The following is a 17,991-nucleotide window of genomic DNA, read 5'->3' on the forward strand; positions in this document are numbered from 1 at the left end:
CTTTGTTGCCTTTTCCTAGCGCTACCTCGGGCGCACACTGGGGGAGGGAGGGGTGCCATTTCATGTGTGGCAGGTTGGCGGCGGAAATGGATGAAGGCAGCATGTATGAATATGTATTATTTATTTATTTGTTTTGCTTTGTCGCTGTCTCCCACGTTAGCGAGGTAGCGCAAGGAAACAGATGAAAGAATGTACATGTATATGTACATGTGTATATATGCATATGTCTGTGTATGTTTATGTATACGGTGAAATGTATAGGTATGTATATGTGCGTGTGTGGGCATTTATGTATATACATGTGTATGTGGGTGGGTTGGGCCTTTCTTTCGTCTGTTTCCTCGCACTACCTTGCTAATGCGGGAGACAGCGACAAAGTATAATAAGAATATAAAAAATATATACATATATACTGAATTGGTTTATCAAGGTCTAGTAATGACTTATTTTTTCTGCATTAGTTCTTTCTTCAGGTTTTTGATTTACGTGACTTTTCAAGAATGTAGCTATTGCATAAATCAAGAGTTCCCTGTACCACTATTTTTTGGTGGTTACTTGACACTTTTCAGGAGCCAGTTTGAAATTCAACTGTGTGACAAAAAGGTTTAGGCATGTCCATTTAGAAGAACATTTGTCCATGGCTAGCGCCTTCAGCATAAAAAATTCAACTGATATAAGTGAGTTATTTTAAATAAGTGTGTGATTGCATTAAGTCTGCGATGTTGCCAGGGTTCTTAAATATTTTTATGGGTGGGTTATTTTGTAAGATGAGTGATTTGGGGTGAGTGTGATGTAATACATAATTGCAAAGGACCAGAATGGAGGTTTACACAGTTGCTGTATGCACATAATACTTTCCTTTTAGTGAAGTCAGAGGAGTAGCAGGATGGAATGATATGTTGTTTGAAAAGGATGGTGTTTAAAGTTAATATAAATAAAAGTAATGTGCGAGTTTTTGAAATGAATGGGAGGTTGCAGAATGATATTAGATTGCATTTTGAAAACCTGGAAGGTATGGTTGAGTATAGATACTTGGAAGTAAGATTTGCATGTTGAAAACCTGGAAGTTTTGGTTGAGTATAGACAAGAAAGTAAAATTTAGTAAGGATGGGAATGGAAACACTGAAGTTAAAAGCACTCATGCAAAAGAATGAATGTTGGAGATGCACTGAAAGATTATGAGCAACTTTATTTATTCTTTAGATATTTTAGGTAAAAAAGGCAAAGGTGATATTAGGAAATGATTATTTACATTCATTTTCTTCATTTGGTCACCATGACATTTTTATATAGATGGTGGAAATACTAGTAATTCAGTGATTATTTAAGCAGAGCTACAGTGTTTGCTAATCTTTGTGAAATATTTTCCTCCCAAATGAATCAATAATAATATATGTTTTTGAAAATTTCAGGCCATTCGAAATATCTTGCTGTTGGGTCACAGACAAGCTTTTGCATGGATCGATGATTGGTATGGAATGACATTTCAGGATGTAAGGGATTATGAAAATGGGATGCAGAAGGAAACTAATGAAAAGATTCGCTCAGCTCAGCAGGTTGGAAAATTCTCTTTTGTCTTGTCATTCCTATTCTGTAACCTCTCTCTGACAGGGTCATACCTTGCGTCTATGCAACACTGTTGGGAGTACTGTACCATCAAACTTATCTATTTTTGCCCCTACAGATGATGACCTCTCCTTCCATACATGCCTCAGTGTACCCAGGCCTTCTCCCACTTACCTAAACTTTAGCTTACTTCAGCTGTGATAGTTTCATCTACTGCCATGTCCATTCTTATGCATCAAAAACATTCTTCTTACTTTAATTTCATCACTCAAATTGAAACACCAACCAACCTGTCTGTCTCCTTTACTAACCTTAATAACCATATTTTTATTCACATTAAACTTTCTCCTCTCACACACTCTCCCAACCTCAAACACCATATTTTGCAGATTTTCAGTTAATTCTGTTACCAGTGCTGTGTCATTAGTAAATAGCACTTGACTAAACCCCTAGGCCCTTGCACCCTGGGTGGTTAAAAAAAGACTAGGTAACTCTAACCTTGTGCAAAGTGAAATTCAGCAGATTGACAATGGTTAGGATTGACTTTGTCAAGAAAGAGGGTGATGATGTTGATTGCTAAGGGTGTTTGATTCATATATGGTCCTAGTGCATATAAAGTGGAGTGTATTTATAGCATGATTGTATAAAGGCAAGGAGGACAGAAATGAATATTTGAATTATAGTGGTGTAAATCTTTTGAATAATAACTGGTAAGGTTTATGGGAGAATGGTAATTAAGAGGGTGGTGTCATGTGCTGAGCAGCTGATTGGGGTGGAGCAGTTTGGTTTTAGGAAAGTTAGTGGATGTGGACCAGGTGTTTGCTTTGAAGAATGTGCAAGAATTACTTGGAGAAAGAGAGTGACATATATGTGGCAGTTATGGATAAAGCATACAATCAAGTTGACAGAAATGCCTCATGGAAGGTGCTGTGGATGTAGGCTATGGAGTAAATGAGAAGTTACAAAATGCAGTGATGAGGTTTTACCAAGAGAGTGATACATATGTGCCATCAGGAAGGTGGGAGAGTTAGTTGCTCCAGGTTAAGATGTGTCTGTATCAGCAATGTATGGTATTACCATGGGTTTTCGACCTCTTCATGGACAGAGTGGTGACACAGGTAATTGTGAGAGGCTTGGACCAAGGGAAGGAAACTGAACAGAAATAATGCAATTAGGGGGAGGAACGAAACAATTATTTGAATGTTATTTTATTTTGAATGGGACAACCTGAAGGAAATGGAATGCTTTGGATTGCTGGGAGGGGATGTGGTAAAGGATGGTTCCATGTGGTGTGAGATGAGTTATTGGGTGGAAGGGAGGGTTAAGGTCCTGGGTACATTAAGGAGCATTTTGAAGGAAAGATAAGTATTTGTAAGGGCAAAGATATGTATGTTTGAAAGTACAGGAGTTCTGATGATGTTGCACAATTGCAGATCTTGGAACTTCATTGCCAAAGAAAAAAGGGATTGGATAGGCTAGTGGTGAAATGCCTGAAGTTTATATGGGCATTAAGCATGTTGATTGTGTATGAAATGACAGGGTCAGACAGAGGTGTGGTTGTGAGCAGCCCAATTGAGAGGGCTGGCCAGAGTATGCAAAATTGTTTTAGGCATATGGAAAGGATGATTGAAGAAAGATTGACAAGGAGGATCTATTTTTTGGAAATAGAAGGAACATGGGGAGGGGGATATAAAAGTATGGAGAGAAGGAGACTGAAGAGTATCAGGGCTTGAAGATTCAAGATTCCAAGGGTCATTGAACTGAACCAGGGCATATGAAGTGGTCAAGGTAACATGTTAAGTAGTCTTTGGGTTTTAGCTTTGGAATGTAGGTCTGGTATAGGTACATCATATATGGCAGCTAGAGTTTGGATGTGTGGAAGTGAGGCCATTGCTCATTTGTTCCTGAAGTTTACTTTGCATAAGTGAGAAAGGCTCTTCTATGAAAAAAGTGATGTGCTCATATATAAGAATGGAATATATATATTGGATCCATACTTTTTATATACTGTAGATAGAAAGTGCAGGAAGTGAATTTTAGGTTCAGAAAGACACGTGTAATAATTTGGAGTCTACAGTTTTTGTTTTTTCAATTAGTCTACAGATGTTGATTGCACTGCTGGAGAAATTGAGGAAGGAGATGATAATCAAAGTGATGGTGAAACTGAAGATCTTGACAGATGTGCAGAGAAAAAGACACTAAAGGAAAAGGGTTCAACTTCATCCATAAGTACCAGCTCCAGTACTCCCATGGCACCACAGAAGACTAGCTATCTCTCCTCTTGGTTTAAGTGGTCTTAGAATATTTTTAGATATATTTAAAGGAAGTAGAATTGTTTTGCATGAAGTGGAGAATGGATGATATGCAGAGGAAAGAAGATAATTCTAACATAAAATTTTTTCCCATCTGGTTTGATCACTTTGTTCAAATATATTAAAAGGCTGCAGATTAGTTGATTCTCAAAAGAAAAAGTTTGCCTTGTCTCATACATTTTCAAAAGCAGTACATGGCTAAGGTTTATTGTGGGTACAAGTGTATGATGCTCTCAGGGTGAAATAATTATACATCTGATTGCTGAGACTAATGTTTCTAACAGTTTGAGCATATGCAACCTGCCATAGTGTGCCAGTCTATCTTGAGGGAAGGATATTGTTTCTGTACTCCTGGTTGCCTTTTCATTTTTGGAATTCCGCTTCTGGGCACTGTCTTTCGTCCACCTTACCATTCTAAGGAGGAGAAAACTGAATTCTTATCTGGAAGAATGAAAATGTAGGTACACATGAAATTTCTAGGTGCAATGGGTGCTCAGAATGCATGATCAGGCAACTGCTTCCTGCAACATCTCATCAGTGCCTCACCTCATTCAGATCAAGACCTAATGGACCCAAAACATGGATTTAGAATACTTAAGGAACTTTGCCAATTCCATGCCAAGTCATCTGCAGATGGTAATCAAGGCCAAAGGAGATACGAGAGAGCACTAAAATGTAAGTGTGACATCACCTTTGAAAGTGTATGGGGAGGTAGACAAGGTTTGTTGTGGACATTGTACTGTCATTAATTGATCCATTGATTATGTCTAATTTTCTCTATATATATATCTGGTGTCTATTTACCCCCAGGAAATCCTCCCTGGTTTGGGTAGGAGAAAAGAATCCAGGCTGCCATATCCAAACACACCATAGTTTCCTCCATCCACCTCACACTTTCCTGGATCCACTCCCCAATACATTTCGTTACTTTCCCTTCACAGAGTGCTAGATGTTCCCTTGGTGTTTCCTTTTTTGTTTCACACCCTTACATATTTCTTTACCAACTGTCTTGCATCCTCTTCACATGATCAAACCAGTTCATGTTATATCCCCTGATTTTTTGATACCTAACCCTATATTTGAAAGCCCACATCTACATACTTCAGCATTACTTACTTTGACAATTGAAATAAGAATAGAATCCTATACTGGATATTGAAATCATGCAGAGTTTCTGGTGCACTCAGTGAAATATCAGTTTTCTAATTGTTACTGTTACATACTGAGATTTAATGTATAGGCTGTCTTATGATTATTTGTGCTTCTTCTGCAATAGATTTTCTGTAAATAATAAAACACAGAGAAGGAAATTGATTTTATAGAAAGCAATCGTTGGATGCATGGAGATGTGCAAGAGCTGAGATTATAGGGAATATCTTTGTCTTGAGTGTGCATGTGGGCAAAGTGTTAGTGTGAGTAAGGAAATTAAAGTTAGGAAGCTTTATCTTTCCAGACATTACTTTTTTATATCAGAAAGTGATCTGTAGACTTTATCATATCAGATATTGGCTCAAAATTGGATCTCTATCCTTTTTTTTGTCCTTGATGGTCTTCGTTGCTTTCAGTGCAGACTGGCTTATGTATGGTTATTTTCAACCATTGATTTACTGACCATCTTCACAATATGATATATCAAATAATAAACAGCAGTGCATGATACCTTTGCTGAAGAATTATTTTGGTTGAATAGCACACAGTGAAGGAGGCAGTCCCTGCTTGCACCAGAAAGTGTGTTAAAAATGATTGATTCTTTTGAACAAGTATCCACAAGTTGGTCAAGTAAAAGGAAGCTTAGAATGACAAAGATGTAGAAGAATGAAAAGGAAATGCCAAAAAATTTTATCATTTGATTTTTTTAGAATATTTCGTTGACCCATCATGTATTATGATAGTGTAAAAAAAAAAAAAAAAAAAAAGCAGCCCTTAGCTTCTCACATCAGTGCTCCAGATGGTGACAGGCTAAAAAGTTCATTGCCTTGAGAGATGTGAAAGTGGTATTATATAGAAGATACTAAGTTGTTGACAAAAAAATCTATCATTTGCAGATGACGACATATATACTCATAAAGCTTGCAGATTTCTAAGTAATCACTTCTTGATATATTTTGTATAATCATACAGTAGTGGCCAATGAAATTATTTCTGGGAAAAGTATTACTTTGGAGGATGATTATGCTTTAGTTTTAATTTTGTAGGCAATTTAGAGTCTATTTTATATTTTAGTATCTTATACCATCATCTGTAAGCAATTTAGAGTCTACTTTATATTTCAGTATCTTATACCATCACCTGTAGGCAATTTAGAGTCTACTTTATATTTTAGTATCTTATACCATCACCTGAAGGAATGGTGAAAGACTGTATGTCACTAATTCCCTAAGTAAGCCTCACCATGGGCTACAAGATAGTACTGTGTTAGTGCCGATGTTTACACAGTGTTACCACTCGGGATATTGATGTGTCTTACAGCTTTTGTAAGGTTATTCAAATATCTGTGAGATATTTCAGTGCCCATGGTGATCCTTTTAGGCAATGAAATTTTCACATATGATTTGTGAAGTCACAGAAGTGGAATGGGTTGTGAGGATGCCTTGTAGATTGCATCTGTCCATAAAACAGGAGGCACTGTTACTTTGCATATCTATATTGATAAGTTTTATGTGAATTTGAGATAATGTAGATTCATGCAGCTTTCTTTAAAAAGTATAGCTATTGGTGTTTTGTATTCACTGTATGATACTGTCCATAGATAGAAATTTTGAATGTCTGCTAATGCTGGTACTCAGCAATATGCTGATACTATTGCAGCCTGTTGTGTGAAGAAATTATTGATGTACGAGGCCAAAAGTTTTGAAAAAGTTTGTTTATTACTAAAGACAGCAGTTATTTTGCACAAATAGCATATACTAATGACATGGTGTAATGCATACAGGTTAACCTCACTGTAGGTTGTTGTATAGTACAAATATATGAAAAGAATTATACATACCCCTGAAAAACTCTTACATCCACAGTATCTTTTTTTCTGGATTAACAGCTTACAAGTAAAGTAAAGAATTTTCATTTTTTCTGTGTGCTATATGCCATATCCCATGTCAGAAAAGGTAGATACTTTGAGAATTATTATTGAACTCACTCCTTGGATTGAATTTAATGAATAACAACTAGATAAGATGTTGCATTTCTGAGGATGTTTGATTAATAGAGAAATTGCCTGTTAAGAGTTATTCAGATCGTTATATCTTTGTAGGCCCTTTGGTAAGATGAGAATCTTTAGTAATCTTGCGTCGTTGGATAGGCATTTATCTATATTTCTAAGTAGTCAGTGAGCAAATGTTTCCCAACCCAGATATTAGCTTTTCCTGTTGTCCAGGCTATGTTTGGCTGAGGGAAAAGGTTTTCAAGTTTTTAGAGAATCTTTACTGAGCATAAGGCAAACCATTGAGGGTTATACTCTATACTGCTATGATTTTGTTTTTATATACTCAAGACAAACAAGTAAAGCTTGGAGGAGTATGAAATTGGAGGATGTTACTAGTTGTTAGTAGATATGATGATATATTAATGATGTGTTTTGACTGTAACCTCATCTGAACAATTGATGGAGGATATGAAGATTTTTTTTAATATCAGAATAATGGTAGTAAGTTTTGGAAGTAATCATTAGGAACATTAGGTAGGAACCTCTGCAAACATTGCACTAGAGTTGCCCTCAGTCATTAGCCTTTAAGGGTGAGGCACTAAAAACTAAGAAGCAGTGCTGAAATTCTCTAGTTATGGAGCCCCTTATTGTCATTCACCCCCCTTGAGGGAGTTCCAATTGGGAAGGAGTTTCAAGTGGGAACAGGCATGAGAGATATAGATAGATAGATGGGAAGATATTTTTAGTGTTGAAATTCATTGAAAGATAAATAACTCAATCCAGTCTCACTAGGCTTGCATTAAGGCTGTTAACTTAATATACCTTTGTCTTGCATATTAAGGCTCGGAAAAGTTGCTGTAAAAATTCAGATCTCTCTCTCTCTCAGCCATATCTTACCATCACCTCTTAACTTTATTAGGGGCAAAGGTACAGTGTATGTAGTTGGTTGCTGTAGGTTTTTCCTTTTGCACAGGGAAGCTGTTGAAATTGTTATTGTTTGCCAATTGTGAATGGAATAGATAAGATGAGGCGTATGACTTTTTGTTTTCACATTATGTGTTACAGTCATAATTTTGTGGAGGGAAGATAGTGAATAGCATCTAGGCATGATCAGTTTAAGAATAGGTGTGTAAAAGGAATTATGTATGTGTGCTTTAGATTTTAATATATAGTAAAATCTTGTACATTGTGAATTCACCTTTATGCCGGCATAAGGTGAAGTTTTGATATTTAGAGTATTATCATTATACTTAACCGCTGTCTCCTGCATTAGTGAGGTAGTGCAAGGAAACAGACGAGGAATGGCCCAACCCACCCACATACACATGTGTATACATAAATGCCCACACACTTACACACATATACATACGTATACATTTCACCATATACATACACAGACATATACATATATACACATGTACATATTCATACTTGCGGCCTTCATCCATTTCCTTCGCCACCCCGCAACACATGAAATAGCACCCCCCCCCCCCTCGAGCGAGGTAGTGCCAGGAACAGACAAAAAGGCCTCATTCGTTCACACTCAGTCTTTAGCTGTCATGTGTAATGCACCAGAGCCACAGCTTCCTATCTACATCCAGGCCCCACAGACCTTTTCAGATGTTTCACATGCCTTGGTTCAGTCCAGAGAAGGGGGCTAAATGAGGATTTTCCCCCTAAGGCTCAGTCCTCTGTTCTTGACGCTACCTAACTGATGCTGGAAATGGCAAATATGTATGTATGAATGGGGCCTGGATGTGGATGTGGATAGGGAGCTGTAGTTTCGGTGCATTACATATGACATTGCACATATTTATATTTAATCATATCTTACCTTGATTATTTGTTTTAGAAGATGATTAAGGGTTGTATAAGGACTATTATTACAGTATAGAATCGCATGTATTGCATATCAGGATACCATCATATATTAAGGTCAAGGATGCCCTGAAAATCTGGTGCAAGCGATGCGGATGAAGATGGTTTCCTATGACTGGAAAAATGATTAGAATTAAAGCTATCGAATTTGAAGAGGATGTAGGAGTGATAAGGAAAGAAGGTAGACAAGTCAGTGAAAGTCAATTTGTCATTATCCAGGGCTGGTTTCCTGAACTTATCAGATGTGTTAGCCAAAGAAATGTGACTGTCAGGTAAGGCTGCAACAGCTGATGTAGAGGTTGCAGAATGCATGAAATTGGAACTCCAAAAGAATATAGAGGAGAAAGGTTACACATCAGATCAGGTATGGATGAACTGGATCTGAAATCAGTAGAAACCAGTTTACTTGCTTTGTGGTTTATTTTGTTTTTGATATATTGCAAGAGTGTCATCTTGTATTTCTCAGTGTTGTGAGTTGGTTCTAAAGCTTTGTCTGGTGCCTGACTTAGTGGACTACATAATTCATCTATTGTTTGTTTCCTACCCATAAACATTTTATTGTACAGTTGACTAGTTATGGGGCCTCTATTGCTGTAGCCACCCCCTTGAGTGAGTTCCAGTTTTGGAACAAGTGTCAGAGATATAGTTAAACAGATAGGTAGGTAAAGGTATATCATATCACTTGTAGAGTTCAACTAAGTGTTGATCCTTGTCCTTTGTGTAAGCACAATTTGTTCTTACATAGAACTTATGAATTTGATTTTAATCTCGCCCTGATATCTTTGATGCTGTTCTACAGTCATTATAAAACTAACTCCTGTGTTACTATGGTTACTTTGTGCCAATCCTCTGTGTTGGTTTGTCGACATTTATTTTTTCCCCACATTGGAGGTCCACATCAAGGCTGTTCCTCAATTGAAATATAGAGAGTGTAATGAAAGGGAAAAAGAAGACAAGGGGAAGTATTTATGAATTTTGGAGGAAGTGAAAATCTGTTTTAGAATGTGCCAGGTTATAGTTATTGGGAAAGACATGAAAGGGTAGAGAGTTCCAAAGCTTTGAAGTGTAGGGAAAGAAACAGTTATCAAAATGGCCCAACCCTGAGTTGTCAGTGGTGACACAGTAATTATTTGATGCAATAGCTTGTCAAGATGGGCTTTAAGGGTTGTCTAAATTTATATATTTTCCTGAATAACAATATTTTCTTTTTGACACCTTCCTCCATCCATTTTTATTTTCATGCAGTAAGCAGTGTGGAAGAAGCACTCCACTGTATGTATAAGGAGGTGGACAGGTAAAAGTCCATATGAAAGGTCTTCTTTAGCTATATTTTTAGCCTTGGTTTCTTTAAAGTTATTCAATTCTGAGGAATTTGTTTTTGGTTGACAAATAACACAAAGCAGCATTGAGGGTTTGAGTTACACCCTGACGTGCCTTCCAGTCAACCACCATTATTATGAATTTATGGTTGATTTCATTTTTCACAAGCTGTAGGCAGAAGACCTTGAATTTATCCTTTTAGTTTTGAGTTCTAACTTTGTGTATTTTTGCGTTTCCTTTGAAAAGGTTAACTTAACATGCTTACAATATACAAATGACAATAAGTTACACATTAAGAAAAATAGTGGTAATATGAGTGGGATGGTAGAATGTTTGTAGTGCAAGTAGCTGAGGTGAAGCAATTGTATATCATTAAAAACATTCATAATTTTTGATGAGTGTTCTAGTAAATTGTATTGTATTTTTCTCTACAGGTATTTTTTCTTTGTAATACTCTTCATTGGGTTCCTACCTAATGCTTGAACTAATGATTATCTACACATTAAGAAAGGAAAAACCTTATCTAACCTTCCCAGAGTCCCGAAGAAATATGGATGTGACAGAGAGGCAGATACTGTGTTGTATATTATTTTCATTTCTCAGTTAACAAAACATTTTGAGTGTTATTTGATACATTATTTCCATTATTTACAACACGTTTTGAGTATATGTTTTCCCGCCTCTGTCCCCAACACCTTATTTACATGGATATGGATGTCACAATATAGTATGTTTCAATACTGCATGAACTTTTTTGTATCTATCTTGCGCTATATCGCAACACTACTTTATTTGCAATAAAGACCCTGTCCAGCATCTATACTTATTACCTTGTTGTCTAAAATGTATGGAGTGCACGTGTAATTCATCTCCCAGCCTACCATTTTACTGTTGTTTTTATAATCAGAGAACATTGCCTTGATGTTCAAAAAACTGTAAATGTAGATGTAGATGGTGATTATGTACTGCCGCCCTTCCAAGCTGCTGTCAGGATTTTGGACATATGGAATGTAACCATAGTATATTTTCATGGAGATTACTTCTAACTTATCAGTTAACTGCAGGATGCTTTTATTTATTTAGATTAATGTAAACTATTCCATACATAAATGTGCCTTATACAAAGTGAGAGCATTGAAGTCTTTTCATGTTTCACAGAGCTACCATTGAACTGCCATTCATGTATCATGAAATACAAATGATATGTATGGGATTTTCATAACTGTTATGTCCAAAGAGAAATTAATGCCTTTGAAAAAGTTAGAGGTCAAGTTAAAAGATGTAGCAACTTATTCCATTGAGTTTTGGTTGTTGACTAGTTTTCTGTGGTATTTGTTGTGCTTATGAAAGTTTTAACTCTAAGAGTGAACGATTTATTTATTTGCTTTTAACTGGATTGCCTTTGTGCACTTATTTTTCAAGGTTTTTTTTATTACAAATGTCATGATGATATATTTTAAAGAATCCATTGGAGCACAATTCATATAATTTTTATGGGAAATATGTAAAATGTTTAGTTTTACATGCTATGTATCAGTATTTACTAGAAAGTAAAACATCTCATTTTTGTCTGTCATATTTGTCATTGATGTATGCACTTCCTTTTGACTCATGTAATTACAGTGAATGTAGATGTACTTTAGAATTGTAACTTAGCAGATGTAACTTAAGTGTGTTGCTGTTTCTGCACACAGCATGTACCTACTTATCTTCCTGTCCCAGGAACCTCTTCCTTCTTCTGTGGAGCTTCCACAGCACTCACAATGCCAGCCATGTCCATTAAGTGGGACCACAGGTCATAAAGTGCTGTAAGGAAAATGTGCAGTTGAGCAGCATGTTTTGTGTCATCATTGTGGTAGTTGCATTATAGGCATGGAGGGTCATAAGCTATGGTGAACAGATGTTTGTAGTGTTTTAGGGATGGATGATGCCTAGAGCATAAATGAGAAAGTATAACTTGCATATGTCTAAAGTGTGTGGTTTAAGGAGGGTGTATGAATGGTATGGTGATGTTTTAAGAATGAGTTGGGAGGGTGTTTGTTTAGTGCTTGTCAGTCCATTTCACTGTGTATTTGTTCTCTCAGTGTTGTTGAAGGTGGGAAGATCTGTGAGTAATATATTCATGCTATTTCCTGTGGGACGGGGTAGCAATAGGAATGGATGAAGGCAAGCAAATATGAATATGTACATATGTATGTATGTATATGTATATGTGTATATGTTGATATGTATATCTGCCTGTATGGGCCTTTCATGTATATATATGTGTATATGAGTGGATGGGCCATTCTTCGTCTGTTTCCTGGCACTTCCTCGCTGGTGCAGGAAACAGCAATCAAGTATGATGAATAGAAATATAGATATATTCCTGTGTTAGAAAGGATCACAACTGAGTGCGTGATCAAGAATATTCCTATGAATCCACAGAGAAATGAAACACAATAAGTTCCCAAGTGCACTTTTGTGTAATAATCATATCATCAGCGGAGATACAATAAAGAAATATAACAGTCAGTTGATATACAACGAAGGCATAGCTTGATCACTGTTTCCCACATTAGTGCATTAGTGCTAGAAAACAGACGAAGAAAGACCAACAACTCTCATACACATGTATGCACATACATGTACATATACATATATATACACATACATACATACATATATATAGTTGTACATATTCATACTTGCTCGTCCGTATCCATTTCAGGCGCCACCCCATCCCGCAGGAAACAGCATCATCACCCTCTGCGAGTGCGAGGTAGCATCAGGAAACGTACAAAGAAAGGCCACATCCACTCACATCCATTGTCTAGCATGAACGAGATGGCCATGACTGGGGAATTTTGTTGCACATGTTGTCTCAGCTGCCATAAAAGATTAAGTTGAACATGTTCGATGTATTTATTATAGTGATAACATTGTGGGAATGAAGGATGTTGGGATATGTTGAAATGTTGATTGTAGTGTTTTTGGGATGTGTGATGTCCAGAGTGTACAAAGGAAAATGTTTATGTCTGGGAAGTGTGCCACCTAATGGGTGTATACATGGTGGTTTGGACTTTAAGACAGTTGGAAGGGCAGTTGTTTTGTGTTTTCTGGGTTGTTTCAGTGTATAACTGTTTTGTCTGTGTTATATATGTTGGGATGGAGGCATCTGTGAGTAGAGGTATCTGAAGTGTAAGGCTGGGGTAAGCTTTTTATTTCTACTTGGGATTTATGGTTAATTATAGAGAGGTTCAAATGGTAGAAGTCTAGTCCTGTTGCATAGAATTGAATGCTGATTATGTAGTATTGAGATTGTATCAGGAGGATCATTCTTTCATTGTTTAGGCATAAGAGAGTAAGATGTATGTTCAAAGACTACATTACTCTAGCATTTCAGTTTATAGTAAAAAAGTAATTATATATTCATATCAATGTGGGTGTTACTGGAATTTGCTTGCAAGAGGCTGTACCGTACTTGAAAAGTCACCTTTGGCATGGCTTTATCATTGAGAGTACAGTCTCCTCAAATAACTTCACACTTCAGGAGTCCATTCTTTCTGTGCCACTGAAAGTAGTGCAGCCTTCTAGCTGCAGGAGCTCCTGAAAAAAGGCCCTGGGTGGCACCAGGATCCTTTCTTAGAAAGATATCCTGAGTCAATTACAAGTAAGTAGAATAAATATCACAGTGAGCAGTGTTAGCAGACTTCTGCTTGTGGTAACACTGTAAGAGGAAAGTCTCCTTGGGCAAGATGGTAGCATTGTCAATGAATAAAAAGAAGTAAAGTTTTGTCAAAGAACATCTTACTCCAAAGGAGTCCATCACTTCCCTGCTACTGATTGTAGCACATCCTTGAAGCTGTAGGGGTCCTAATGTTATATGAAGTTAAGAATAATATCACAGTGTACTGTTGTACCTATCTGATTCTTGAGATGCCTTGAAGAAGTTCAGACAGTTTTCCATTATCCCTTTAGAAATACTTGTTCAAGTATGATCATTAAACTTTGATTTTTACTCACATGGAAAGATGGTATTGCCATTGTAGCTGGTTTATTTACATAATCAATATAATCTTTTGAAGTGACTTGGAAAATTGTTTTTTAACATTTTAACTTGTTTATTGTCCTTTCTGACAAACAGGTAGTAAGGTAGCATTGAGACTTAAACTGCTAATCAGGATTCAGTTTTCAACATTTCAACCTATTATCTTACTAGTAACAGAATCTGTTTAGTAATTGCTTTAAAATTTTTGGGAAGTTATATTAATCAGTTACATGAAATTCAGTGTTTTTGTTGTTAAATTTACAAATGTACTCTTCTCGTTTATATTCACCAACACCTTATAGCTGTTAGCATAGTTTGATTGTGATGGCAAAGGAATATGAAAAAAGGAAGCTATTTTACAGTAATTTGGTCCTACCAACTCTTAAACAGGAAAAGGTAAATTAGTAGTGAAATGTTTACTCAATGAAGTTCAAAAACCTGAGTTTTCATAGTTTTTTATTTTTACTTTTAATTTCATTTGCAAAATACCAAACTGTATTTATTTTTTTCTCAGGTTAATTCTTCTGATGCTTATCTTTTCATACAGCAAGAGATCAAACAGGAATGTAATACTTTAAGTATGGACTTGAGCTACCTTAAAGAATGATGGGAAATGCAAGGCCATTTTGTTATATAAATGTACAACATTATAAAGTTGCAATTTACCAGTAATTCTGTACAGTTTACTATCCTACAGGATGATCTTTTCATAACAGTGACCAAATGAGTCATGAAAATAAGCAAGACCGAATAACTAATTCCTTTAGGTTCTTAAGTCTCTCTTTTATTCATGTTATGAGGCTGATTATAGGAATATTCATATTAGTTATTTCAGCAACAAAATATAAAAGTTAGTGAAACCCAGATTCATTGTAAATTAGTATGAAAGTTGTGTGTTGAAATAGAGTCAGAAAGATATGATTAACATTCAAATTTTATGGCATTATGTTTGATGCATGTCTTTACACAGAAGTTTATTGTATAAATTTTATTTTGAAATAAGTATGTACTTGAAAAATATCAAATGTAAGCATACTCACTGTAGACATTACAGTTATTTTTAGTGGGTGTATTCTGAGATGATTTCAGAACCTCCCAATACATTTTCATTATTACATTTTAAAAAGACTGGGTAACATTGTACTGCTCCATCTTGTTTGTCAATCATCTTCTCATGTGTTTGTTGACTGCTGTTTGGTATATTTTTATTTAAAATTAGTTGCATAAGATAACTAGGTTTAATGTTAAAAATTGAAGTAATTTCATTAAAACTATTACATTTACAAGAGGGTAGGTTGTAGGGATACTCACTGTACTCTTTAAGTTTTGTAGATATGATTGATTTTCTCTAGATTCTCAACATACAATCTGTAGATATGATCAATTTTCTTTTATAGATTTATTTTTATATACATTTGTATGACAAAAATAATGTGAGGCATTTATCACATATATTACTGAGTATGCTGTAAATATGCTTATGATATTAATGGATCTTCAAGAAGCCATTATTTTCCTGAAGTAGATGTGGATGATTTATTTAGCATTTTCTGTCTTTTTTTTTTCCTACTGATAGCAAGTGGTCATGATCAATAAAGTATTTATGAAAAAAGTATTTAACTTGTATCTTTTTCCTTTTTTTCATATCTAAGTAAACCTTTAGAGTTGATTTTCTCGTTTATTTTCAATATAAATTGCAGAGGACTTATTGTATTATAGAATTTTTCATGATACAGGATTATTAAATTAATTTCTTTAATCTGTCATATTAATCATATATCCTGCCAGAGAATGGATTGATCCTAAAATTGCCAACAGGTTCAGACCCATAAAACATGGAAAATGAAATATGAATATGTACATTTGTAAATTTGTATTGTAAATTTGTATTTGTAAATATATTTTTTTTTTTTTTTTTCATACTATTTGCCATTTCCCGCGTTAGCGAGGTAGCGTTAAGAACAGAGAACTGGGCCTTAGAGGGAATATCCTCACCTGACCCCCTTCTCTGTTCCTTCTTTTGGAAAATTAAAAAAAAAAAAAAACAAGAAAGGGGAGGATTTCCAGCCACCCGCTCCCTCCCCTTTTAGTCGCCTTCTACGACACGCAGGGAATACGTGGGAAGTATTCTTTCTCCCCTATCCTCAGGGATATATATATATATATTTTTTTTTTTTCATACTATTCGCCATTTCCCGCATTAGCGAGGTAGCGTTAAGAACAGAGGACTGGGCCTTTGAGGGAATATCCTCATCTGGCCCCCTTCTCTGTTTCTTCTTTGGGAAAAAAAAAAAAACAAGAGGGGAGGATTTCCAGCCCCCCGCTCCCTTCCCTTTTAGTCGCCTTCTACGACACGCAGGGAATACATGGGAAGTATTCTTTCTCCCCTATCCCCAGGGATATATATTTTTCTTTTTCTTTCTTTCGTACTATTCACCATTTCCCGCATTAGCGAGGTAGCGTTATCAACAGAGGACTGGGCCTTAGAGGGAATATCCTCACCTGGCCCCCCTCTCTGTTCCTTCCTTTGGAAAATTAAAAAAAAATAAAAAAAAAATCATAGGGTGGGGGAGGGGGCGAAAATTCTGGGAGCCTTGAAGAATGTGTGGAAGTCGAGAACATTATCTCAGAAAGCAAAAATGGGTATGTTTGAAGGAATAGTGGTTCCAACAATGTTGTATGGTTGCGAGGCGTGGGCTATGGATAGAGTGGTGCGCAGGAGGATGGATGTGCTGGAAATGAGAAGTTTGAGGACAATGTGTGGTGTGAGGTGGTTTGATCGAGTAAGTAACGTAAGGGTAAGAGAGATGTGTGGAAATAAAAAGAGCGTGGTTGAGTGAGCAGAAGAGGGTGTTTTTGAAATGGTTTGGGCACATGGAGAGAATGAGTGAGGAAAGATTGACCAAGAGGATATATGTGTCGGAGGTGGAGGGAACGAGGAGAAGAGGGAGACCAAATTGGAGGTGGAAAGATGGAGTGAAAAAGATTTTGTGTGATCGGGGCCTGAACATGCAGGAGGGTGAAAGGAGGGCAAGGAATAGAGTGAATTGGAGCGATGTGGTATACCGGGGTTGACGTGCTGTCAATGGATTTGAATCAGGGCATGTGAAGCGTCTGGGGTAAACCATGGAAAGCTGTGTAGTTATGTATATTTGCGTGTGCGGACGTATGTATATACATGTGTATGGGGTGGGTTGGGCCATTTCTTTCGTCTGTTTCCTTGCGCTACCTCGCGGGCGCGGGAGACAGCGGGAAAAAAAAAAAAAAAAAAATATATATATATATATATATATATATATATATATATATATATATATATATATATTAAAGTAGATAATATACGAACTTGCGTACTTCTGTAGTATAACAGAGGATAAAGAAAGAAGTGCGGCTATGTGTGAACAAATCATTTGTAATGTGCATATACGAACCTTGCTCAAGATTGTATGTTCATAAAGTATGACGGTTGATAGGTTTGTGGTGTATTGGTTAGCAATGAGATTAGTTACGGTTATGGTTATATTAGATGGAGATTGTAAAGGAATAATTTCGAAACGCGTACAATGAAGACCATTTACGCATGGTGGAATGAATGTAGACACTGGTCCCAATGAATCAGATCAGAGTGTAGAGGTAAAAGCATACACATAAATGGAAATTCCTATTATACTTAGCATTCTAATCATGATTTGATGAGTAAAAGCAACTACAGTATTGAGGAGGGTTTTAACAATGACAAAGGT

At 36.3% G+C, this 17,991-nt stretch overlaps 1 protein-coding gene across 1 annotated transcript in view; it reads left to right on the top strand.

Moving 5' to 3' along the window:
• Window positions 1-15,863, top strand: part of rdgBbeta (cytoplasmic phosphatidylinositol transfer protein 1) — a 30,467-nt gene extending 14,604 nt beyond the window's left edge. The window contains exons 8-9 of the mRNA XM_071658428.1: window positions 1,413-1,556; window positions 3,663-15,863. Of these exons, the coding sequence (XP_071514529.1) occupies window positions 1,413-1,556; window positions 3,663-3,866 (348 nt within the window). The 3' untranslated portion in view covers window positions 3,867-15,863. The remainder of the gene's footprint in view (window positions 1-1,412; window positions 1,557-3,662) is intronic.
• The last annotated feature ends 2,128 nt before the right edge of the window (window positions 15,864-17,991 follow it).

The sequence above is a fragment of the Panulirus ornatus genome, chromosome 66 (genome assembly GCF_036320965.1).
Source record: "Panulirus ornatus isolate Po-2019 chromosome 66, ASM3632096v1, whole genome shotgun sequence".
NCBI lineage: Eukaryota > Metazoa > Arthropoda > Malacostraca > Decapoda > Palinuridae > Panulirus > Panulirus ornatus.